The sequence below is a fragment of the Alligator mississippiensis genome, chromosome 5, assembly GCF_030867095.1.
Source record: "Alligator mississippiensis isolate rAllMis1 chromosome 5, rAllMis1, whole genome shotgun sequence".
NCBI classification, from domain to species: Eukaryota; Metazoa; Chordata; order Crocodylia; family Alligatoridae; genus Alligator; species Alligator mississippiensis.
The window spans coordinates 143,348,984-143,373,715 of record NC_081828.1 but is presented as its reverse complement, the minus strand read 5'-3'; the positions used below and the strand labels follow the sequence as shown (position 1 = coordinate 143,373,715).

The window sequence follows — 24,732 nt, the reverse complement described above, 5'->3', positions numbered from 1 at the left end:
GGCTAGATCCTCAGGCAGTGTAATTCAGGGCACTATCACTGAAGTCATTGGAGCTTCCTTGTTAAAACTGGAGATGTAATGCTTCACTTTAAATAACTATTAACTCAAATATAAGATGATTCCCCCAATAATTAGATTCTATATATGAACAATTAATACATTTGTTATAATTTTCCAGGTATAGAATCTAATTATCGGAGGGTTGTCTTGAATTCATCCCCCTCCCACTGCTACAGCAGGGAAAATAGTGGCTGGGGAGTCAGGTGAACTACATGACAGTAAAGGGGTGAGGGAAGGACAGACGGGAGAGCAGAAGCTACAGAGAACAAGAGGGGGACAGGAGACTGCTGTGGGTCTGGCTCTGGCCCCGACCCAGACTCAGACCCACAGCAGTTACCTGCCCCCTTTTTATCCCTCACTTGAAAATTTGAAATGGAAGGGACCAAGAAACACTAACTTTGAAATAAACATATGCATAGTCATTTGATGTCCAAAACTGACATGCATTAACATGTTGCAAACTATTGCAAGTTTTAGCACAGGCACTCCATGAACACACTTTGGTGCCCGCGTATACATAGTATAAGCTAGGCATGCTGTTAGTCCAGAGAAAAAAAGGCTCATGACTTACCATACAGTTCATTGAGCTGGGTATTAGGAGAGCCAATAGTGTTTCAAGCCATAGTGACCCCATAGCCCAGCACTGCTCAGTATGTGTGTGTGCTCCATGTACCCCCTCCACTACATACACATGCACACAGGATCCACATGCTAAATTAGCTTCAGACTCATGAGTGGAACCAAGTGTTCTTGTCATGTCTTGGGACTCTCCAAAAATTTATATGTAGATGAGGTGCAGGGCTGCCTGGCCCATCTCCACCTCATAGAGGGCAGAGCCATACTAATCACATGCGACAGACTGGGAAGGAGGGCAACAGAACTGCTCAACTAGTTAGAAGTTTGGTGATGTTTGCCAGACATTTAAAACTTGTGAAGAAACAGGATTCATAGATTCATAGATGTTAGGGTCGGAAGGGACCTCAATAGATCATCGAGTCCGACCCCCTGCATAAGCAGGAAAGAGTGCTGGGTCTAGATGACCCGAGCTAGATGGTTATCTAACCTCCTCTTGAAGACCCCCAGGGTAGGGGAGAGCACCACCTCCCTTGGGAGCCCGTTCCAGACCCTGGCCACTCGAACTGTGAAGAAGTTCTTCCTAATGTCCAATCTAAATCTGCTCTCTGCTAGCTTGTGGCCATTATTTCTTGTAACCCCCGGGGGCGCCTTGGTGAATAAATACTCACCAATTCCCTTCTGTGCCCCCGTGATGAACTTTGGAAATGGGGAAGAAATGCACAGTTCAGCTGTGGGAGTGTAAAGGAAGTCAGCATGTATTTGATGTAGTGGTTCACCATGACTAGAAAAAGAGTTGGCACTGAAGAGGTTGAGCACAATGGGCACTATATTTTATATCAGTGATTTTCAAACTTTTTTATTTGAGGACCTCTAAAAAATTTGAAAAGGCTGTGCTGTTGGAAATTTTCTTTACATCTCTGACATGCAATAAAACTTCAGGGGTTGTCACAATCCCTTCAGCAACTAGTGCCTTTTCAGAGTACATTTTGTGCTCTGGCTACACAGTGGCTGACTGGAGCACCAGGGTACTGTCATGGTGTTTGCTGCTGTCTGCCACTACATTGTCCAGCAGCAGAACAGGATGAGGCCTAGGATTCCTCATGAGTCTAGATTAAACAAGTACTCCAAAAGAAGGCTACGAACAGGCATACATACCTCTGTGGTGTTAGTTTTATGGGGATAACGGTAATGGCAGACTCCATTGTTCTGTTGAACAAAAGGCATAATTATGGATGAAAGCAGAGGTGAAAATGGAGACAGGATTTCGTCCATGATTTTTATTCCCCTTTTAAACCTAGTAGCCCTCCACCCAGGGAAGAGAAGTTGGATTCTTTCCCCTTTGGGGCCTACAAGCAGCTAAATCAGATGTAGGCAGGTAACACAAGGGATTCGGTTGTAAACCCCTTTACAATTGCTGTTAACAGGGAAACATGCTAGGAAACCTGTGAGAGATTAGGGGCAGTCCTATATATGTCTCTCAGGAAATCTGATAGACCATAACCCTATGGCATAGCATGATGGCTCCAAATACATGACTCCAAATGAAAAACTTTTGAATGTCAGCTATCATTCATAGACTCTGTTTTGATGGTGTCTGCTGCCCTCTCCATCCTCTATCATTCCTATTAATGCTTGTTGGAAATTAGAGCATCCATCAAGTGAACATACCCCAGGGGTCTTGAATTCTGTTATTCTCTTTCTTGTATGCAGTCTGACGGAGACAAATACAGCCATCCATGCTGCTAGATTTGAGAAAGATACGTATTTTTCCTCAAATCTATTCAAAGTAATTTTGCTCCCAAAGAATTATATTTGCATCTAACTTTTCTCTGTTGAGGTTGATTTACTAAGCTGATGGTTTACGAAAGGGAGAAATTTCATTCTTAGACAATCCTCCTTGAATGGCTCGTTCAAACACTTGCTATTTGAGGATAAAACTATCCATAAACAATGTTTTACAAGAAAATGGTTCCTTACACTCAGCCAGATTTTCTGCACAGTTTCCAGAAAAGCTTGTTAGCCCATCAGTGACTGGCAGAGAATTTCCTCTTTGTGAAAAGGAGGAAGGCTTGCAAAAAGTCTTTTTATTCAAAACAGTTTTCCATGAGGATGAATTAGGGTGGGTCAGAAGTGGTACATGCAGCCTCTATATAATAGTATACAATTTCTTTTCTATTATCAGAATGGTATATACTACACCATTTATATATTATATTTACAATAAGTAAATAATAGTTATTGGACTATTTCTGTAGTATCTTACAATAATGTTTTTAGACACAATTCAAGAACTTAACTCTTTCCCCCTCTCCAATCCTCCCCTTCTGAAATGTGAAGGTTTGCAAAATCTAATCAAATTCTACACAGTCCTATTTCTATATATTGAGCTCGAACAAAACCCCTGACCAAAACCTGTACATTCAGTGTTGCTTGTAAGTTCTGGTTACATGTTTTGCATGTTGAGCTGTTTTTTCTTTTATTTAAGCAATAAGGAAAATGCAAAATTGTCAAACATAGTCACAGTGGATACACTCAAAAATATAAATATACTCATTGTATTTGGAACAGTATTTACCTATGTATCAGACTCATGTAACTATGTAGCTGGGGCAGGTTTGGAAATGCTGTTGACCAGTTAATCTATTCAGATGCCAATTTTCATGGGAACCTCTTGATCTTGGAATGGACATCAATGTACACATATTTATCATTGTGTCGGAAAGTAGCTTTTTAAAATTTCAGAGTGGTTACCTAAGAATAAATTCATGCACATGCATCTAATGCAGATTACTATGTAGATTGGAAGATCTCTGTATGCAGATCACAGTCCTCCTACACGTTGTGTCTGGGTTTGGCTGAAACCAATTTACTCAATCCTTCCTAATCTTAGGTACATACATTGATTGAATCACACTGACAATATGACCAGATGCTGATCAGATGCACAAAGCAGCAGCCCATAAATCATTGCACGGAGGACTCCGGTACCTTTAAGTGCCTTAAAATCTGGCACCAAAGATTCTGAGATGCATTTGTGTAAGACCAGTTTTGAGATGTGTAACGTGGACTCATGCCTGGAAAAAAAGCTAGAAACTTTAGTATGAAATTCTTGATCTCAGTAAAAATAAAAATCATGTTAGCAGCAGGATTGTAATTTACATACTCTAAACAGCTCAGTCTTAACCAAAACGTTTTTAGTTCTTACTTTTGCCATTTTTACCTCCTTGCTTCATAATTATGAAACACTACCCGTGTGTGAATGTGACATTTTAATCTGTAGGAACAGATTCAAACCAAACACAGTGTTGTATTTTAGAACTGCTTTTGATTTGTTCTTTTTTTTTAATCTAGCATCCACTCTTGGGGCTTAACTCAGATCTTATGAAAATACATTTTACACTTCTTGAAACTCACAAGCTGTTTTCCCAGACTGGTGGCAAATTTCAGGCAGCACTTGATCAAGTTTGTGAGTGGGAACTCTTCAAAACCACCAAGTTGCACAAGGTTTTTCCCCTACAGCAAGGCAGTGCTGTGGTGATTTGACTGAACTCTCCTTTGTCTTTGTAGCATTTATCTACAGTAAACTCATGGGTGATCATCCCATGCAAACCAAACAAGAGAAAGAAACTAGAGATACTTAATACAATCTTTTTCACTATATATAAAGCATCTTCATTTCAAGAAAACAAATATATTTTACTGATGTTTAATGGAATAAACTCCAAATCCCTGCCAAGTAAGAAAAATGCATTATTTTCCTTTACAGTTGAGGAAACTGGCAGAGAGACATTAAGGCCAGAATTTTCAAATACAGTAATCTCAGTTGACTGATTTGAGACACCTTTATTTTCCCAAACTTAGCTGCCATGGAAATCTCAGTGCTCTGCAAATATCTATCAAATCCTCCTATAAGTATTTCAAGATGGCCCTTCAACTATATAGAGGCTTTTTTTAAATGTTGGCTGAAATGACTCTTTTTTGGTCACACAGGCAGTCTGTATCAGAGATGACAGAACCCAGAACTCCAGAGCCCCAGTCCAATACCTTATCCATAAAAAGCATTCTTCCTTTCTTTTGAGTAAGACTCTCCTGGGGTATCTGATAAACAAGCTGGCAAGTACTCACTAAGAGGTCAAAGAGCTCCTCCAGTGGGGAAATATTTAATTATCATCCTGCAAACATGCAGTGTCTTGCAATCACTAATGTTCTTAAAAATTAGCTATCAAAGAGGGAGTATTTGAGAGGGAGAGTTTCTTTAGTAAAATCCATTAAGGCTGAATGTGCTGTGGGCCTGAAGGTCTGTACTCGCTAACAGTCCTAAGGAAATGTACTGTGTCCCCAGAACGAATGCCATTAGAAGGCATGCTTCAAACTGAAACTACTGCTTCACACGGTTTGGGTTGTAAGGCACACAAGGGATATACATATGGACATCAGCACTGTTTCCTCCAAGTTGCATGGCTGCTCAGGTGTGTCTGGTAGTGTGGCATGAGCACGCCTGCGCGGTCGCACATACCACATAGCTTAGAGGGAATGCTGGACATCAGTAATGTAGGCATGTTATAAGTAGCACTTACATGGTTTTACGGTGTTTGACTTGCTAAATACAATCCTAATCCACCCAACACCACAGCTACCAAGCCCCAAAATATCAAGATTTCTTTAAGTGTTTACATTTTGGCCAGCTCCACATATTCAGAATTTCTCTGTTCAGGTGTCTAGCTGATTCTCAATCAGGGTGACACAAGGTCCTGTGAAGAGTGCCACAGGAGGTTGAAGAGATAAGCAGATAAGGGCAAGCTCAGGCTCTCCTTGCCTGGCTGCTCCCCCAACCCATATTGTCAAGTCCTTCTGCAAGTAGGTAATCACTGTAATAAATAAATTAGTTTTGAAATGGGATGCTGCTTAATTCAGAAAAGTTATAGAGGGGTGCCTTGTCTGTTGAGGAATGCCTTAATCTAAAAAGGCTGAGAACCACGGGTCTAACTCTGCTTATGCTCTGTGACAGTTGTCCTTACTGTAAGAGTTGCACAGAAGCTTTGCCTCGATAACAGTAAGGGTATATGACTTAAAACAAAATATGAGGAAATTCAAAGATAAGATTAATACTTTCTCTTTCATTCAGAAAGCTACCCAGCCCTTTGGAGGATGGAGTATCAGGCCTGAGCTTTCAGCTTCCTGTCTTTTGGTGCATATTGTCACAGCCTTACTCTGAGCTTCACTTCCTCTGCATAAACAAAACAAAAAACTCTTTTAGGAAAGGTCATATCATTTATCTTTTCAGACCAGAAAGGGTCTGAAAACATTCTGTAGTCTCTTTGAGTATTTAATCTTCTCTAGTCATATACTGGCTTATATGAACCCTTTGTAAAATACAGAGTCAAATTTTGGAAAGACTTATCACTTACCAAGATAAATACTTACTTTAGTCATCTTAGTTCGCACATTTTTTGCTTAGAAACATCACCGTCCACTGTATATGTATTTAGCAGCTTTCAGAACAGTAGTTTCAAGAGGTCTTGGAGATGTTTTGTTCTGTAATTAATCAAAATGCTACATTTTGCCTGCAAGATTGTAATCCACTTCCAACATATGAGAACATGTCTATGCTGCTTCTAGGGCACTCAAGATCACTACTGAAAACTAAGTTCCATCTACCTGTTCCTACTCTGTGGGAGCATCTACACAAGACACTACATCGCTGTAGTGATGAGCTATGTCACCCTAGCTCATTGCTACAATGATGTAGCATCAGTGGACACAAAGCATGATGCTGACACTACTGTGCAGTTTCAATGAGTTCATTGCTACTGCACAGTAGCATAGGAAAAAACCCAAGCAGCATTGGGACGGTGCAGTAACAACTGTGCAGTCTGGCACACATGTAGATGCTGCATGTTCTAACATCAGAGGTGAGGAAGTGAAGACACTCTGGAGTGACACACACACCAATGCTTATACCCATGCACACCCATAGCATATACAACGGTGATGGGAGGGGGATTTTCAGTGCCTCATTTCTAGGTTTAGAGCATGTGGAATGGGAGCTGGTAGGTGGGACTTAGTTCTCAGTGCCAGCATTGAGTGCCATCCAGCAGTGCAGGCATACCATAAGTGGCATGGTATGCCTGCACTGCTGGAAAAACACATTTCTATTTTTGGCCTTCTGCATATGTTCAGAAGTACTTTGCTGAAAACTCTAACTCCATTTGTACTCTGCAATCCTAATCTATCTAGGAAACTGGAAAAGCCTTGTGTGAGTTCCCAGATCCTTAGTCAAAGAAAACCCATGATTAGCTAGAAGAATAGTTTTCAAGCTGTGTTCTGTGGAACCCTGTGGGCTTCTACACTAGGTCATCAGGGATTCTGCAAACAGATTGGGTGTAATGGCAGAGCAGGCAGGGAAATGGTTCACTGACTGGCTCTGTATCAGCTCACATGGCCCATGGAGTCAGCGGTAGGGGTTCCACAGCAGAAGTGATGTGAAAAGTTTCTCTGAGCTGAAAGGAAGGCAGCCCACCCATCTTTTAGCCTAATAACCTGCATAAGACACATGCCTTGGAATTGAGTAAGTCAGGTTCTAGACCTTCCCAAGCCAGGTGGGTTTGAACCCATACCTCCTATTTCCTAGCAAAGTACCTTAACCACCAACTCACAGTCTAGAAAGGTATTGAGGGTTCCTGTTACCCCTCCTGTTAAAACTAGACATTGGAGAGTCAGGAGTGAAGAGTCAAGTGGTCAGAGGGGGAGCAAATGAGGTGTGTGGCCCAATGAGGATGGCATTGCCCTGGGATGGAGAAAGCCTTGAATTTTGATCCTTGCTCCCAGTTTGTATATGACATTGAGTATATTCGGTAAATGTTCAAAACAAGTGATAGGGGCATTTGCCAATTCAGAGAATATTGTGTTGCTACAGGAAATAACATAATTGTTAAATGGTTTTGCAGCTTGTCCAAAAAGTATACTAGTTCACATTTATGACATTGGTGTGTGGGATCTTGCACTGGTGATAGATATAGTGAACACAGGTCTCTGAAAGTGTATTGAACAGCTGTTCAGTCAATCTAAGCATTCTTATAGCTCTGTCTTCATTTTGGGGAAAACTGTGCCTCTTTCAAGACAGCTGACTTCCCATGGACTTTATCATACAGAAATAAGAAGTTCTTTCATATTTTTAAGTTAGCTTAGATTTGTTGTGGCCATTTGAAGGAAAAAAATAGCATGTTGCTATAAACATATCTCTTAATTGGCTGAGAAGAGAGTCTAGGAAGGATTCAGAAACTCAATGCGGCCTGCTTGGAACTTCAAGTTTGCTATGATTTTCATTCAAATGGAGCTGTACAGTTCATACTGGGCATGTCTACACATTTTTAATGTGCTGTTGTTACTGTGCATTAAATTTAGTACTTGTATAATCAAGTACTAAACTAATGCGCAGTAACTGGTGTTACTGTAAAGTAGCACCGATGCATGCCTTTTTAGTGACACTGCTGTGCTCTCTGTCTTTCAAATCCAGTGAGTTTGTAATAGTACTGTATATATTTTAAGATATTGTTTGTTTGTTCGTTTCTCACAGAAAGAAAAAATATAACTCTTCTATAGTAAAATCCTTGCCTCCTTTTCTGTTTTTGAGAGCACTGTTTTTAATTGCATGGCTGCTTTCTATTTTCAGAGTATTTAAACTAAAAATAATATTTGTACAAGTCTGAACTATTTATATCCCCTCAACTCTGATTCAGATGAAATAACTGTAGCTTTCATGGTACAAGCAAGAATATAAAAGGAAACAGAGCTTCAGGATACTTTTTTTACTGGCCAGATAAAAGTTAGCCATACAAATACCAACCCAAAGCTATCAATCCTACTTATTTCAAGGAATGAGACCACATGGAGCAGATGGATGCTAATGTTCTAGATACACTGTTTGTCTCCAAATCAAGCACTGGCCAGCAAGGTTTTCAGACCTCCATACATCCATAACATCCAAAAGTTAAACCTGTTTATTTTAACTTGAAAAAATAATCCACACGTTATGTTCTTGATTGTTCAATGCTGTATGCTGCTTATAGCAACCAAGATTGGTTTGATAAGAGCAACATCAAGATCCAAGCCGACCAGAAGAGAAGAACTCATTCTACTTGGCAAGATGACACCTCATCTCAGCAGAAGGAGACAAATACAAAAACAGTGGTGACAAGATAAAGCCAAGAAGATTCAGTTCTATGCTTACTAACATGATATGCATAGTTTCTTCCAGGCAATGGAAGTCTTCTGTGGTCCAACCTCTCATGGTCCTACTTTCCTGCCATTGCAGGATCTTTTGTGGTTCCTCAAAAACAAATCTATCCAAGCTAGATGTATCATCCAGAGAAGGGAGAGACCAAAAATTGCTCTAACTGACAATGAAAGAGAGGGCCTCAGCTCCAACTCAGCAAAGATTTGTTTGTGTTAAGATAGTTAAGATAAGTGAGGTTTCAACTTGTATGAGTATGTCTGCTGTAAATAAATGCAATAAGGAATAGCTTAGATCTGTTTCAGCACTCCTTCAATTCATTGTGAACCCATCCATGTTCTCAAGTGTTGGCACAATGCTGACACAAGTAATTTCCCTATCTCCTGAGTTCACCTGCCCTCAGGAGTTCACATTTCCCTTATACCTGTGCCAAACCCTGCTCTTTGCAAACACAGGTCAGACAGCATGCTTAGAGTTGCATAACAATTTTCAATCAGAACAGGGGACTGGAAAACAAAAACATTATATATCATCTTCACTTCATAGCATCACACCACACTAAAAGGACATGCATGTGACGTGCTGTCTTTGTAGTAAAATAAACAAAGATTCCTAGATGCTATCTTGCTCATCCCAACTCATGCTCTGTTACTTCCCACCTAGCCATGGAGTTCATCCATCAACCTTATTGGAAAGTTTGGGAAAATGTTACAGCAGTATGCATTCAGTTCACAGACAAAAACTATAAGAAATAGACAAGATGGTTAAAAAATGAAGTTAGGAATTGGAAGCACAATGGCCCTTTTCCAGTCTTCCGGGACCTCTTCTGAGTACCAGGAGTCTTCAAATAACTTCACCAATGGTCCCACAATGACTCCAGTCAATTCCCTCAGCACTCTTGGATGTAGTCCATCCAGTCCTGCCAACTTGAATACATTCAGCCACTCTAAGTGCTTGCTCATCAGTCCAACACTGACCATTGGTTTGCAGTCGCCTTCCCCCGCATCCATCCAGTATCCAACCAGGTGGGCGACCACCATTTGTATGCAGGAACACCAATGCAAAGTATTCATTAAGGAGTTCAGCTTTCTCCTGACTGTCTTTTATCAACTGTCTAGTCCCCTTCTTCAAGGGACCCACATTTCCCTTGGTCTTCCTCCTGCTCCCTGTATACCTAAAGGACTTCTTATTGTCCTTGATTTCAGACAGCCTGCTCCAAACCATGAATGTGACATCCTTCCTTAAATTGCTATCAAGGGAAAGACCTTGGAGGTAGCTGAGCACTTTCCTAACCTTGGTAGCCCCCTCTCTGAAAGTAAACATTGAGGAGATCCAGTGAAGGATTTGTTGTACAAGTACCTCCTTTGAAAAATTGCCTTGGTATGTTTTTAGTGATCATGATATCCAGAAAGACATCGAGATTCAGGTCTACAATGCAGTCATCATCATCCCCACTCTCCTATACGGATATGAAACATGGGTGATCTACCATTGCCAGCAGTGCCTCCAGAAAATCCTCTAATAGGAAGATCACCTCACAAAGAATAGCATCCTTGCTGAAGCCAGTGTTATCAGCATTGAGTCCACGATCCTCAAACACCAGCTTTGCTGAACCAGACATTGTGTGCAAATGCCTGACTCTTGACTCTTAAAATAAATGCCGTACTCCCAGCTTAGTTGTGGTCTGAGATCTGGCATCCAGAGAAAATGATACAAGGATGCATTGTAAGCATGCCTCAAAAAGACAGATACGGACATCAAGAGCTGGGAGGAGCTGGCTGCTAACTGGCTCCAGTGGAACTGCAACTTCAACCAAGCAGCAGCCTACTTTGAGGGAAAGCATCTTGCCCTCAAAGCAGAGAAGAGAGAGCAGACAGAGAAAAGAACAGGAGAGGAATCCTACCTGCAGTCTATTCTCCCCTGTGGAAAGACGTGCAACTTCTGCAGATAAATCTGTGGCTCAAGGAGTGGACTCTTAAGTCACCTCAACGCCCATCAATGAGCTGCTCCCTTGATATCAAGCTGCCCCTCCATACCAGAAAAGTGAGCCCATTTATTGGAGTTTTCCTCATTTGCAATAGTGTAAGTGCCAGGAGAATCAGGCCCATAATTTTAAAATTATGGCATTTTTAAACTAAAAACTAAAGCATTTTTAAAAGGGTGAGTAAAAGGATGTTTTTAATGTTCCAACTAGTAGAATAGATTTTCACTTTAGAGAGCACTAGGTTATTTTTTTTTTCCCAAGCTGGGGGAGGGAGGATGAGGATGAGGGGGCTCCCTGGCAGGAGGACCAGAAGTGCTTCCGGTCCACTTCTGGGTTCACCACTGAGCACACGGCGGGGGGGGGGGGGGCACCCAGCTCCTGTGGGACACTTCATCCACCCCAGCATCACAGCGTTCACAATCTGCGCCTGGTACCTCAAGGTATGAAGAAAAAACATTTAAAGCTGTGTCTATGTCCAAATCACTGATTCTCTGAATCAGCATCAAATCTTCAGATTTGGCCAAATCGAATCAGGGACAGTGATCCGAATCACTGTCCCAATTCAGGCCGAATCCAAATCCAAATGTAATACAACCCATTTTGCACACCCTTAGTTTTTGTGAAACTTTCTACTAAGGATAAGCACCAAGAGTAGCAGATATGGAGATATTATGTGACAGTGTTAGTGACTCAAGGATGGTAACCGCTTAAAGAAAATATGTAACCTGGTCAGTGAAGGTGAGTGTTATTGGGTATTGAGAGGTCACAAGACTTTCTTCTGTATAGTAGAGTTGGAATATTGTAGCTGCGATGGTCCAGGAAATAGACAAGAAGCAAGGTGGGTTTTTTTGGTGATACTTTTATTGGAGCAATTATATATAGTTAGGCTTTTGGGCAAAAAGTACTCTTCCTCAGGGCACTCTTTTTCCCGCCCTCCATCCATTGAACTTTGTTTTTTTTTATACAGAAGTAGTGATATAGTTCAATGGGACTGTGGAAGAAACAAACAGGAAGGCAACACAATAGTTTTGGATGAAGACATTCCAGCAAACATTGGGGCCAATTACAAGGCAGTGGCATGAGCATAGCTATTTTGACAGGATATAAAGCTAGAGATCAAAAGAGAAGTAAGCCATTAAAATGTTTCTTGAGAATAAGGCGGCAAGTAGCTAAGGACTGTCAAGGGAGTGCAATCTAACCAGGGGACAGACTGACATATATTAAGATCTATGAAAGTGTTGAGATGGAGTTTACCCTTCCAGTGTCCCCATGTAGAAGACACAGTAAGCCTGAGTTACAGTTATACACACAGTACGCTAGACATGCACCTAGTCTGTTTCTGTTTTTAATATACAATTATGAAGTAGGTAAATTATATTTTTCTTTAACAAGACTGTTCAGTCACTGTATTAACTGTATCATTGCTCTTGGAGGGGTCAAACTTCAAGCCCTGAATCTAAGTCAGACATAATGAGGTAAACCACTATTTATGCATGTTGACTGTAACCAAGAGACCAGTGTGACAGTGAGAAAACCTCTACACTGAGGGTGATGGGTAGAGGCCTGAAAAAAAGACTGGTCAGCAGTACAGTTTGTTTGGTAACAGTGACATAATTGTGACTGTTTTCCACAACAAGTAGAAACATGTTGTATGCCCGACCCCTCAAAATCAAAAGCATTATGAGGAGAAAGACAGGCCGGTGACTGGAGACGTGGAGGTGAGCACCCAACGATACACTTTTTCCAATTTTGCAAAGCACTTTGCCATTAAGTTCTTTACAAGACTGGATTCCCTTGCTTTCTCTCTTCCTCTTTGTCATCATCACTTAGAGCTGGATCAAGTCCTTGGAAAAAAAATGTAAGTCCATGTGCAGTATCAAGCCCTTTATGCTCTCATGTACCACCCTTTGTGCCTCTACTTTGCAGGAACAGGCACTTGGATTTATCAAATTAGAGATTCACTATTCATAACAACAAAATATCTAAACACTTCTGTGGAAGCTTTGTGAAAAGCCAGCACTATCTCATGGGAAATACTAAATAATATTCTGTTTTGTAACATTTTTACAGAGTCTGTTTTTTCCCTTTCCTTTTTTATTGCAAATATAGAATATTTGTACAAAGAGAGACTTTAATTGCTCCTGCTGCCTATCTGCTCTCTGGTGACATCATGCTCTCCATGTCATAAGGAGTTTCAGACCAGCCACTTGCAATGTCACAGAGAGAGAGAAACAGAGAGAGAGAGTGCACAAATATGAACAAATGAACTGTGGCACCAAAGGTAGTTGCAGCATTTTCTTCACTTTTGTGTTTTGAAATTTCACAGGGCAAGAAGTCTTCGTCACTGTAGAAGGGCTCTAAATTATTTATAAAGAATGTTTTTTATCCTAGTAGATGTTTCTGAGCTTGTTGGCATGTCTTGTTGAAGCTTTTGTTTCTGCAGCACTCAGTGAAGGAGCTAAATAGACAGGCATGTAAACAGATTTCTAATGAACCGGAATAACATCCTAATGTTTCACATTTAAGATATATCTATTAATAAAAACAAGAGTTCTTACCTAAAAGAAAAAAAAAAGCAACCCTACTTTATGGTAAATTATAGTTTGTTCCATTGCATTACTGCTGCCTAACTCTTGTTTTAACCCATGCTAGCATTAAACATAGAAATACCTATTATAGTGAATATGTTTTATGTCTTGAATGTTTGTGATAATATTGCCAATTCTCATGACTTTATCATGAATCTTATTATACCTGGCAACCTTCTTAAAGTGCCAGCTCTTGGACTCCTGTGATTGAGTAAAAAATTGTTTAAATTTTTTTATGTGGGAAGTTTCCAACCCACAGTTTTTGTAGCCAAAAGCTTGAAGACATGATTCAAATGCATCCCAAAGGCTCAGAGACCAGGTGGTGAATAAAAAAGGACCAAGATATTTGTTACTGTTTTTATTTTTTCCTTTTATTTTTTAAAGCCAGTCTTATGCTTTTGTGGAGCCTGACTCATGGTTTTTACATGTTTATAGTTGGTGATATACTGCCACTTCCTCCTTACATTACTGAAGGAAATTTCTGTAGATAAGAAAGAGCAGCAGGATGATAGCAGATCTTAACATACAGATCCAGATCATCCTGCTGAGGAAAGATCCCCAGGGCTTGGAAGGCAACATGCGCACAGGCAAAAAAGGGTTGTTTCTATTGCGCTGTTCTCCCTTCTTTTGTACAACGTGGATGCAGTAGCATTCAGCACAAATAAAGCCCTCTTCTGGTTATGGGCAATAAAGTGGGAATAAGCAGCAAAGCAGGGAATATGCTCTCTGTTGTACTGTGATTGATACTTCCACCCACTTATAATGTAATACAGCTAGGGCATTTTCCATAGTCCAGATGAGATCAGTCTCCCTAGAGCTGTGTTGTCTCTGCATGGTGGCTCCTGCCCCCGTAACTAAGATATCTCCCTTCCTACAATGTAGAGTGTGAGGCCTCAAATCAATGCCTACCATGAACTGCTGAATCTCCCATTCTATTCACCTTCCCCAGCATGCTTTTCTAAGGGAGGGGATTCAGCTCAGATATACTATTCTGTGCACAATTCCTTAACAGAAAATCAGGCAAGAAGAGATATGCAATAGGTATGCATATATGGCACAAGATAGGATCCTAAAAACCAGTTTGCTTGTGCTTTTTGAAGGCCTCCCTTGAGCTCATGTGAGGCTTCAATGCAGGTATTCTGGACAAATAAAACATATTGGTGGATTTTATTTATATTTTGACAGTCTTGAAATAATACTAAATAAATAAAACTAACATAAACTGTAGCCTGAGGTGTTAGGCTACAGACATGTCCACAAACAGTACAGACAACATAAAGACAGTTGCTAGTCTGTGGGCGAGGCATACTTTTACATTCCAGAAAAGCAACAGCTAGGGAGTGAACCAAGGCTAAAGATATTGTCTTACAATTCTTAACCAAGTAGGAGGCAGGGCGATAGGGACACCAGCCCTGGGCTCCAATCTTGGAAGCTAGAACCAACTTCTAGTCAAAAAGTCTACATGACTTCAGTTACCCTGCTGAATACAATAAAGCCTTAGTATCAACAGTTAGAACATGAACATGGGAATAATGAATCTAGTAACACATGTTATAAATGCAATTTACTGCCAAAAGAGGAGCAAGCTAGCTATTAATCAACCACTCATTGCTTCTAGGTATAACAGGGCATGAGCAAGTAATGTTCTCCCTTAGAGAAATCCCTACCACTGTCAGGCTCTGGGCCAAGTGTGTCAAACTCAAATGAGTTGATGAACTTGATCTGGAGCATGGGACTTCTCGCAGGGCAGCCAGCCTACCTCCAGATCCAGATGGTGGGGCTTCTTGTTATGGCTGTTGAGATGTTGGGTTGGCACCAGCTGCCAAGGAGTTAATGCCACTGCTCAACCCAGATTCAGTGGCTTTCTATGGCCTCTTAGAAAACTGAGATGGGTCCAGGTTCATACCTGGATCCAGATTTTGTGTACAGATAACATGCTGGAATCAAACTGATGACTTTTAAATAAATGCTTGACTGCAGAAAGTGAAGCTGCACTCTAATTCATTTGGAATGAAACAGTCATCTGAGCTGTCAGGGTAGCCAAAGCTGAGCTGAAATAATGAATGACACATCAACACCTGTTTAGAGCACTATAACAATAGAAAGAAAAACATAGTCTGTCTCCAAGTGCCAGCATTTCAGATTAGATCTTGAATTTAAATGGAAAAAGTTTGCACACATACACACACCCTTTTGTTCTGTCGCACATTTTTGTGAAGAGAATAGCAACTGAGCTACTGACCTCCCAGGTGCTCTGGATTCCCTTTTAAAACAGAACTCCAAGTTCAGTCATTCTGGAAGTCCTAAAAACCTCTTTTTGTCCATAAATGTTTAGAATTAAGTTGATAGTGCTATCCAGTTTTCTTTCTTTGACTTTCTACTGACCCTACAACTCCCAGTGTTTGTGGGCTTTTGCGTGGATTTTATGTTAAACTGGGCTGTTTCTCAGCATGAGCTAATTTTTAAATCTGGTTGCCTGAAATGGAGGTTTCGTCTTGGAGTGAGTCCAAATATACTATCATGGATTTCTTACAGTGGGTAAGTCTTGGCAGAAGCTGGTGTAATCAAGGCCAACACTGAATCTGGCTCAGTCTGTCAACAAACACAGTATGTTTAGCAAAGGCTTGTCTAAGGGCTTGCTGGTATTGCTGTGTTAACTAGTTTGGGATTAGCAGTGTGCAACCAATAGCCATGCCTGGTTCTCCATGAGAACAGAAGTCAGTTTTTGGGGAACACTCAAGTTATGCCTTTAGCTAATGCTGTCCTAAAGATGAGTATTGAAATACAAACTTAAATTGTTGCTCATTACATGGCAAACGAGGAAGCATGCTCAGGCTGTTAAGGCACTATACTGGGTGTCAGGAGATATAGGTTCTATTCTAGGTTCTGCCACTGATTTCCTCTAACCTTGAGCAAGCCACTTATTTCTCAGACCTCAGTCTTCCCTTCAGTAAAAAGTGGATAATAATATCTCCTTTCATGCATCCTGGGTCTGCCCTATCTAATGTCTGGTTTTAGGGTCAAGGATAGACTCTTACTGCATTATATGTAATGCATTGGGGTATTGCTGAACTTGTTTGGACTTCTCAGTGCTACTGCAAGTGGGATGATGAATAGTGCTAATAATATATCTTAAGTGTTTGTTAAAGTAAAGGCACCATTACATGTAAAGCAAATAATTTTCAATGATTAATTAATTACTAGACCTCTTATAATATGTTTGATTATGAAGTGCTTGCATCCCCCTCTTTGTGTTTGTTCAGCATCTAGTTTGATATGACTTCAATCCTTTTGGGAATTATTGCAACACAAATACATTAATAAAAGTGTTCACCTAAGGCCTAAAATCCAGTCAGCTTGTAATGTTTTGCCAGGATGCTCCACCCTAATGAAAACTTCAAGTGAGCTCATTCTGTCCTTCCTCAGAACATAGAAACTTCTCCTGAACCACTCAAAATTGGTGAAAGTTTTGCTGATTGTTTTAATTGCAGTAATATCAGGACCACTGTGTTCTAAGAAAGAAAAGGAAGAGGTGTTGCTTGGCTGAAGGAGAAAGAAAGAAATGAAGGCATCTCTTCTCTGTATATCTCTTACAGTGGTGGTGCAAAGATCCCCTCAACAATTTATCATAAGAACTTTTTCCTTTTGAAGAAAAGCATGTTTATTTAATTCCTATAGTAACACACTCCTAATAGTAAAATAAGAAAGTTCTAGAAAGAAAACTAGATTGCACTGCTAGGCTAGGGACAGAGATTCAAAAAGCCTGAGCCTGAACTGATTCAACCTTTGCGGGTTAGTCTAACCTGCCTAGGGTGAACTGGTTTCCAACCATACAGACAATCTCTCTGGATTGAAGAAATTCAGGCACATGCCTGCAGTGGCTCAGGCTAGAAACCAGGGGACACAGGAGCAGTCCCCCCTTCCCTTGCACAGAGTGGAGCTGAGGGGGCTGCAGCCAGGCCCTGGCAAGACTTTCGCAGTCAGTAGGGAGATTTGCCTGCACTATCCCCAGCTTTTTGCTGCTGGTTGCTCAAGGGGCGGGAGAGTTGTCAGCTCCCAGACCCTTGCTAGCACTCTGAGACAAGGTGGGGGGAGGGAAAGGCGGGGTGCAGTGCATGCATCTGTTGATTATAGGGAGCTTTTCAAATTCCCTCCCTGCTTGTCAGACTGTCTGCAGCAATCTGACAGGGGAGCTAGGTAGCCTGGAGCTAATTAGAGTATTTATCACAAAATTAGCAAAACAGTAGCCTCTCTTCCATTACTTGAAAGTCCCCATAGGAATGCATTGGGTTGACCTGGTGTCCGGAATTCCTGCCACCTGGGCTTTAATGCCCAATCAAGTATGGAGGGTGCAAACAAAGCACCCGCACAACTACCAGGGCCCCCCCCCCCCCCCCCCCAGCTTAAGCCTCGGAAAAGTGCCCCCCCACCCAGGCTTGGGTAAGCTGTTCTTAACCAGCTTACCCAAGTGACCTGTTAATCAGCTCCAAAAGCCCTGTCCCAATGAAATTGGAGATACACACATACAGGCACCTCTTGGCATTAGCTAGCACACCACATGCCTAGGGTGTGTGTGGCTGGGGTCTGTGCTATGGGAGATGGGAGGGATTCCTGCTTCAGTAGGTGGAGGGGTAGGGTAGGGGGAATCCAGCAGACCCTGCTGTGTTTGCAGTCTCTGCCAGAGCCTTATATAATGCTAGCATACCATGTGCTGACTGTGGTCCGTGCTGTGTGAGAGGGGAGGAAGGGATCCCTGCTTAAGCAGCACGTGGTGAAAGGGGGGGGGGGAGGGGAGAAGAGGGGAAGGGGGCACAGGAAAACCAGCAGACGCTGCTGTGTCTGCAAGTCTGTGCCAAAGGAGCTCTGCCCAGGGAGTAGGGGGAAGGGCCAACCCTGCTGTGAAGCAGAGAATCCTAGCAAGCCCAGAGAGCATGCTGGGATGCTGGGGTGTCTGGTTTATCTTAAACCAGCAAGGGGTCTGGGACAGACATTGCTTAAACCAGTCTGAGTCAAACCAGTTAAGTCTGATACTACATTCAACCAGGTTTATCTCAAACCAGTTTCAGCCATTTTTAAACTGGTTTATGTGCACTGAACATCTTCTCTGCAACAGGTTTAAACCAGTTTCTGATCACTTATACCAGTTTGTGTGTAATGTCTGTCTCTAGCCCTAATGCAGAAGAGTGGGGGAATTATGATACCCTGATTCCCTCTAATATTAAGTAATAACGTGTGGCCCTAGAATGCCTAATGAATATAGTTTTAACATGCAAGGGGCTGCAACAAAAGTGTTAATAATAAATAGACTGTCTTTAAATTGATTTCATGCAATTTTGTGGAAACCTACCAATTAAATTGTATTTAAACTGTTGTATTCAAAGTCTACTTCCTTTTACTTCCGTGTTAATTTTAGTTTTTAAAAAAATCCACGCATTAAAAAAAATTTCGTTTTCAAAAAATCCGTGGCATTTTCTGTTCTTTACAACCATGATGGGATTTAAAAATAACATTTAAAAATGTTTCCTGAATGTTATACATAGAGGGAAAGATTGCTCATCCCTTTATTACTACCAAACTGAAGTAAACAAAAGGCCAAGACCTTTGTGAAGTATCCAGAAATCAAGTAATTGGTTACTTGCTATCAATGACTACATAAAGAAACACTAGCCAAAAGGCCAGTCCATGGGTCAGTTGGAACGTAGATGTCTACAGGTTATATCTTCACTGCAGTATGATACAAATCACTTATACTAGAAGTTAGCCCCACTCCAGTGAGAGCAACCACGCTGCACCATAACATTCAAGCAGCACATAGTGATGGGATTAGCTGCATAAGTAGCCACAGCCCCATTGTATTACTAGTTTGAGTTTCAACCCATACCCTTCAGTTGGTACCAGTTTAAAGCACCACCTGCCTTGACCTAGAAATTTGTTATGTGACCAAGAGTCCTATTATGGGCAGTGTTCATGGCATAGCAAGCTCATGGGCTAGGTACAGGCTGTCAAAAAGCCCGAGACTGAATCAATTCAGCCTTTGCAGGTTAGTTTAAACTGCACAAATGAAATTGAAACGGAAGTGAGCAGACATTTACCTTTGATTCAGGAATCCAGCCACATGCCTGCAAAGACTCGGACCGGAAGCCAGAGAGGGTGGGGGACACTAGAGCGTGGCTCTCTAGCTGTGTATTCACTTCCTATTCCTGCTGCCCCCAAGGTCTCTGGGATTTGCAGTCCAGAATTACAGCAGCAGGACTTTGCAGGGTTGTTCATCACTGTTTCTTCCTGCTTCCAGGCCCCTCTGAGATTTGTAGTCCACAGTTACAACCAGCAGTACGTTTTAATGGGGGGACGGGTGTTTAGCTCCCCCCCCCCCCCGATGGGGTTTGCTGGGGATGGGGGAGCAGGGGGCATAGATTGGGCATAGATTGGGCTTGCCCCCGCCCCCCTCACCCCTTTGTCAGCTAGCCCTCACTGCTCCAGCTGGGAAGCAGAGGGGCAGGGCCAGCCCTGCTCTCTGGAGTAGACAGCACAACCCAGCCCAGGGCTGGAAAGCATGCTGGGGGACTCTGATTTAACTTGAACCAGGAACGGGTCTGGGACAGTAGTTTCATAAACTGGTTTGACCCAAATCAGTTAAGTCTGATACTACATTCAACCAGGTTTATCTTAAACCAGTTTCAGCCATTTTGAAACTGGATTATGTGCACTGAGGTTCTGTTGTGTTACAAGTTTAAACCAGTTTCTGATCATTTCAACCAGTTTACATGTAACTGCTGTCCCTACCCATGGTGTACATCCAGATGAATATTATGGTTGTCACCCCCACCCCCCAGATTTCCCAGAATCTGATACTTTGTGCTATCCTGGGTTGCCAGGCTACTCAGAAGAAGTTGCAACTTCTTGTATGTTGGGAATATAATTTACCAGGGACTGTACCTCTATATTCAAAATAGAATGAGGTGACTGTTATAGTATGGTACTTTTAGGTAGGGTAGAAAGAATTTTCAGTTAACACTGCTGTGAAAGGGAATTGAGGGAAATTAGCACTTTGAATGATGCTTTGACAGAACACCAATGGCACCTGTCAAGTTGTTAAAGGGAATTTTCCATTTAGGTAAACTGGAGGTGTCCTTAACTATAAAGGAAGTTTGCTAGTTTGCTACAGCTCTAATGCAGTCTGATGTGCCACAGTAACTAAGGTATTTTATTTTTCTCTCTCCCCTCTCCAGTTGAAGTTATCCAATCTATGGATGTAAGTAGAGGCAATGGATATAAACTGAATGCACTATGCAAATTCTGTGATGTTAAGGTGACCACCTGCTCAAACAAAGGTCAGTGCAATAGCAACTGCAACATCACTTCCATCTGTGAAAATGACAGTGAAGTTTGTGCGGCTGTATGGTAAGTTCATTTTTTGTGCGGCCAAGTATCCACTTTTCTAACTATTTAGAATTTTCCCTTATTGTCAAGATATTCAAACCCTCTTTTGGAACATGTACTCCATATACTGTCACCATAACATGCTGTATGCTCTAGCCTCTGACTCAACTTTGCTCAGCAGGCTGAAGGGTGCTTGAAGTTAACAAAAATTCTGATATGCAATGTGTTTTTTTAAATAGTTCTGTTCCAACTACATGCTCTTGTTAAAAGAATCGCGTTTTTTCCTCAGACCATCAAACTGAGTCTATCCACAGCACTCTGACAGTAGAAATAAATTTAAGACTCAGAGAGAATTTCATGGTAGTATTAGTTTATGTGAATGAAGGGGCGTAACTGTATTTCAAGTCAATCATTAAACAGGAAACTAACCCTATCATTTGTATAATACACATCGATCATGAAAGCCTTACATGCCATGTGTGATTGGAGGTGCTTTTCCTGTGTAAGAGATAGGGAAAGGATTCTTTTATTTTATATGCTACCTCTTGTTTATATGTAGTTTTTTGGAGACCCTATGACCTCTACCTGGGACAGAAGAAAGCTTGGACATGTAAAAATTAATGACTTGTGAAGCATTACTGAAGAGCTTATTGAATCTAAGCTTACATTCCAGTCTGAAAATGATCAGGTTCTTCCTTTTGTATACACATTAAGCCAGCCTTGGCAATGAAAAGCTTTCAGCTCCTAGCCAGACAGGGGCAGAAGCATGAAGTCATGGGTTTTTTCATTCATTTACATTTAAATGGATGTTAACTCTGGGGTCTAATTAGGACCAATTATGTGAAAGTGCACTTGATCAATCCATTGATAAATTTGTTATATTTGTACACTTGAAAGGCTGTCCAGTGTGAATGAACATGGGCACTTGAAACGTCAAAACAGTCCAGTGTACTATTCAGTCTTAGTGCCCCTGAATAATACGTGTGTAATTAATTACTGACTGCTACAAAGTTAACATAATGCAGTTGGAGAGATTCTCTGGATTTTTTTACTGAATGTCTGTCCAAAAGACAAGCCAGTTCGTGAGTTCTTGTTTGTGAGTTCTTATTCCACACTTTGCATCTTACATGAAAGGTAGGCAAAAAAAGGTAGGCAAAAAAAACACACACACACACAAACAGGAAAAAAATAGAAAGTATAGGTCAGTTTTGTAATTCCTGTTTTCTACCAGTTTCATACTTTTAAAGAAACATGCTCATGCTTAATCATATGATCATTGCAGATATTAAATGTAAAAAGAAAAAAAGCTAATTCCAAAAATTCCACAGACTTCAAGAAACTCTTTTCCCTTCTATAATTTGCTACATATTTTTTACTGGCTAGGATTGTAACCATAGATGCCAAAAACTCAGGAGTGGGAGGAGAGCAAAGGAATCTCCTAATCACAAGCTTATGCATACCATCTACTGAGGGTCCATTGTCCTTAGGTAAAATGCGTTAGGTTCTAGAAATAGGAACTGGGCAAATCTAGGTGCCACTGAAAAGGTTTAGCTAAAAAGATGTCTTACCCTTGCCTCAACCCTGAACCAAAAATATTCTGAGATGAAAAGCAGGTCAGTCTACCTTTAGTTTGAGTTATTTGGGGCGAGATTTTCAGAAGCAGTGTGTGCTGGCCTAGCTACCCTCATTGAAGTCTAGTAGCATTGCTGCATGTAAATCCTCACTGTGGAAAAAGCTAAATTTACTACATCTGCAGGAAATCAGTTCCTCTTAAGACACTTTCTGGGTGAAACTCATCTGTTCTTGTTATATAGTAGTCATCTTTGTAGTTTGTAATTCTTCTTTTAAATTTTAGGAGACAGAATGATGAAAATGTAACTTTAGAAACAATATGCCATGATCCCAAAAAGCCACTCTATGGCTATCATTTAGAAGACTACAACTCAAAAAAATGTTCGATGAGAGAAAAGAAGGCAGAAGGAGGATTGATGTATATGTGCTCCTGCAAAGATGAAGAATGCAATGATATGCCCATTTTTTCAGATGGTAAGCTTTTTTTTCCCCCTTCTATCCACTCCTACTTCTGGGCAAAATATGGGATTTTTCTTTCAGGCTTCCTGTAGCCCAGAACATCCTGTTAGAGATCTCTGCTCATCTCCTCCACTGAGAAGGAGGAAAGTCAAGAAAACAATACATTTCTTTCAATATTATTATGAGTTTAGAGTTCCCAGAGGTTTGCTACCAATACTTAAGATGAATGCCTTCAGGTTCAAATCTAATGCATCCAGTGAGAGGTTTTATGTTTTTAATGTGCCCATAAATTCATTCTTAATGAAATGGTTGAATTTCCAGTAATCATTACTTTGTCCATTACGTCCATAACCCATTTCACAGATAATTAATTCATGTTATTAATATTTTCAATTAATTTAACTTTTTTCTATGTGTACATTTTTATTATTTTTCCTTGCATATTTGCTATTTAAAATTGCTCCAAATTTGAATGTTTGGTATTTATAATCCAAAATTTCAGTGTGTGTCATGTCACCTGATGGGGGAAAGGGAGCTTGCTTATTGAGTTTGAAGGATCTCTACTAAATGCTATTGTCAGGCAGAGGATCAGGGGTCAGAAAAGGTGGGTGTGTGCCACCTGGTCCTTTCACAAGGGCTAGGTAAGAACCCACAAAAAGTCACTCCTACAGGTGCGTGTTCTTTCTAAGGAAAAGTCCCTAGAACATTGAATACTAGTGGTCCCCATGTTCAAGCAAAATGTTTTCTTTATCTGTAAATCACAATAGGGCATGTTTCCAATGAGGACAGGAAGAAACATGCCAAGCTCCACCATACAAGGCATTGTCTTGTGCTGCTGAGTCTCCACACCACATGGGTCCTGCCTGTATCATCTTATCATCCTGTCTCTTTTGGTGCTCATGTAGGGTACTTTAGCTCTGCACTGCTCCCATTTCAAGGATGATTCTATAGTGAAAATAGAATCGTCCAGAGATTTTTTTTATTTCTGATGGGGAAGTCTTGATGCCTAAAGATATTTTGGTCCCTTCTGAGTCATACCACCTATCTGTCTGTCTGTCTTTCCCACTTCCAAATGACTTTTTTTCTTCTCTCAAACCCCTAACCTCTTTGAAACAGTTCTGACACTCGGCACAAGTTATGTGCCTTGGAAGTCAAAACTCCATTGCTAAAGCGCTGTAACGGTACTCCTGACATACCATACCACACAACAGACTAATAATACTATGGAAATGACTGAAGGGTCACTTGCCACATCTAAGGACCTGTGTATGGTAAAAATGTGTACTGCCTTAGCCTAGTTGATTAAAATAATGAAGCTAGTACAAAATCTACATTGAACTAGTACAGAAGGCTACATTTTGCCTTTAATAAAGCACATTTTTAAATTGGTTTGTGTTGAGTAGGAACAAGCTTAATCCAACATAAAATAAAGCCCTCCTAAACCCAAATAGCAGTGTCTAAAGGCAGGTTTGTACCAGTTTCTGTTGGTTTAGATTTGTGTATGGAAAAGGCTTCCAGGTGCTTGGCAACAGAGAATCAAACCCCTAATCTGCTTCAGGATTGCCAGTAAATATTGTGCTAGTTCTTGAATGTGAAAAAAGAACTGGAGTAGTGTTTGTGATACCTACCACTGTGTGCACAGGTGCGCATGTGCACACGCATACACATGCCCCATTTATTTTCTCCCTTACTAGACAAACAGGCTTCAAGCTTCCCATCACTGACTGTCAAGTCTGGGGCATAGTCTCTTTCAGATATGCCTGAGGCTTTCTGGGACTTGCTTTGTGCAGGTGTACTCCATGTGAGTGCTGTGTGCAGTACACTGAATTATCATGTTGCATGTATTCCTCTGATACAGGCATTAAGGACTGTATTTGAAT

General features: G+C 41.0%; 1 protein-coding gene across 3 annotated transcripts in view; it reads left to right on the top strand.

Moving 5' to 3' along the window:
- The window catches only part of TGFBR2 (transforming growth factor beta receptor 2), a 70,781-nt gene that overhangs the window by 13,988 nt on the left and 32,061 nt on the right, over window positions 1-24,732 (top strand). For 2 of the 3 annotated variants that reach the window (XM_019497979.2, XM_006263606.4), the window contains exons 2-3: window positions 20,671-20,842; window positions 22,677-22,867. In XM_019497979.2, coding sequence (XP_019353524.1) covers window positions 20,671-20,842; window positions 22,677-22,867 — 363 coding nt within the window. Of the gene's footprint in view, window positions 1-13,100; window positions 13,135-20,670; window positions 20,843-22,676; window positions 22,868-24,732 lie in introns of those variants that run through there. The other variant, XM_019497980.1, reaches the window with a different exon arrangement.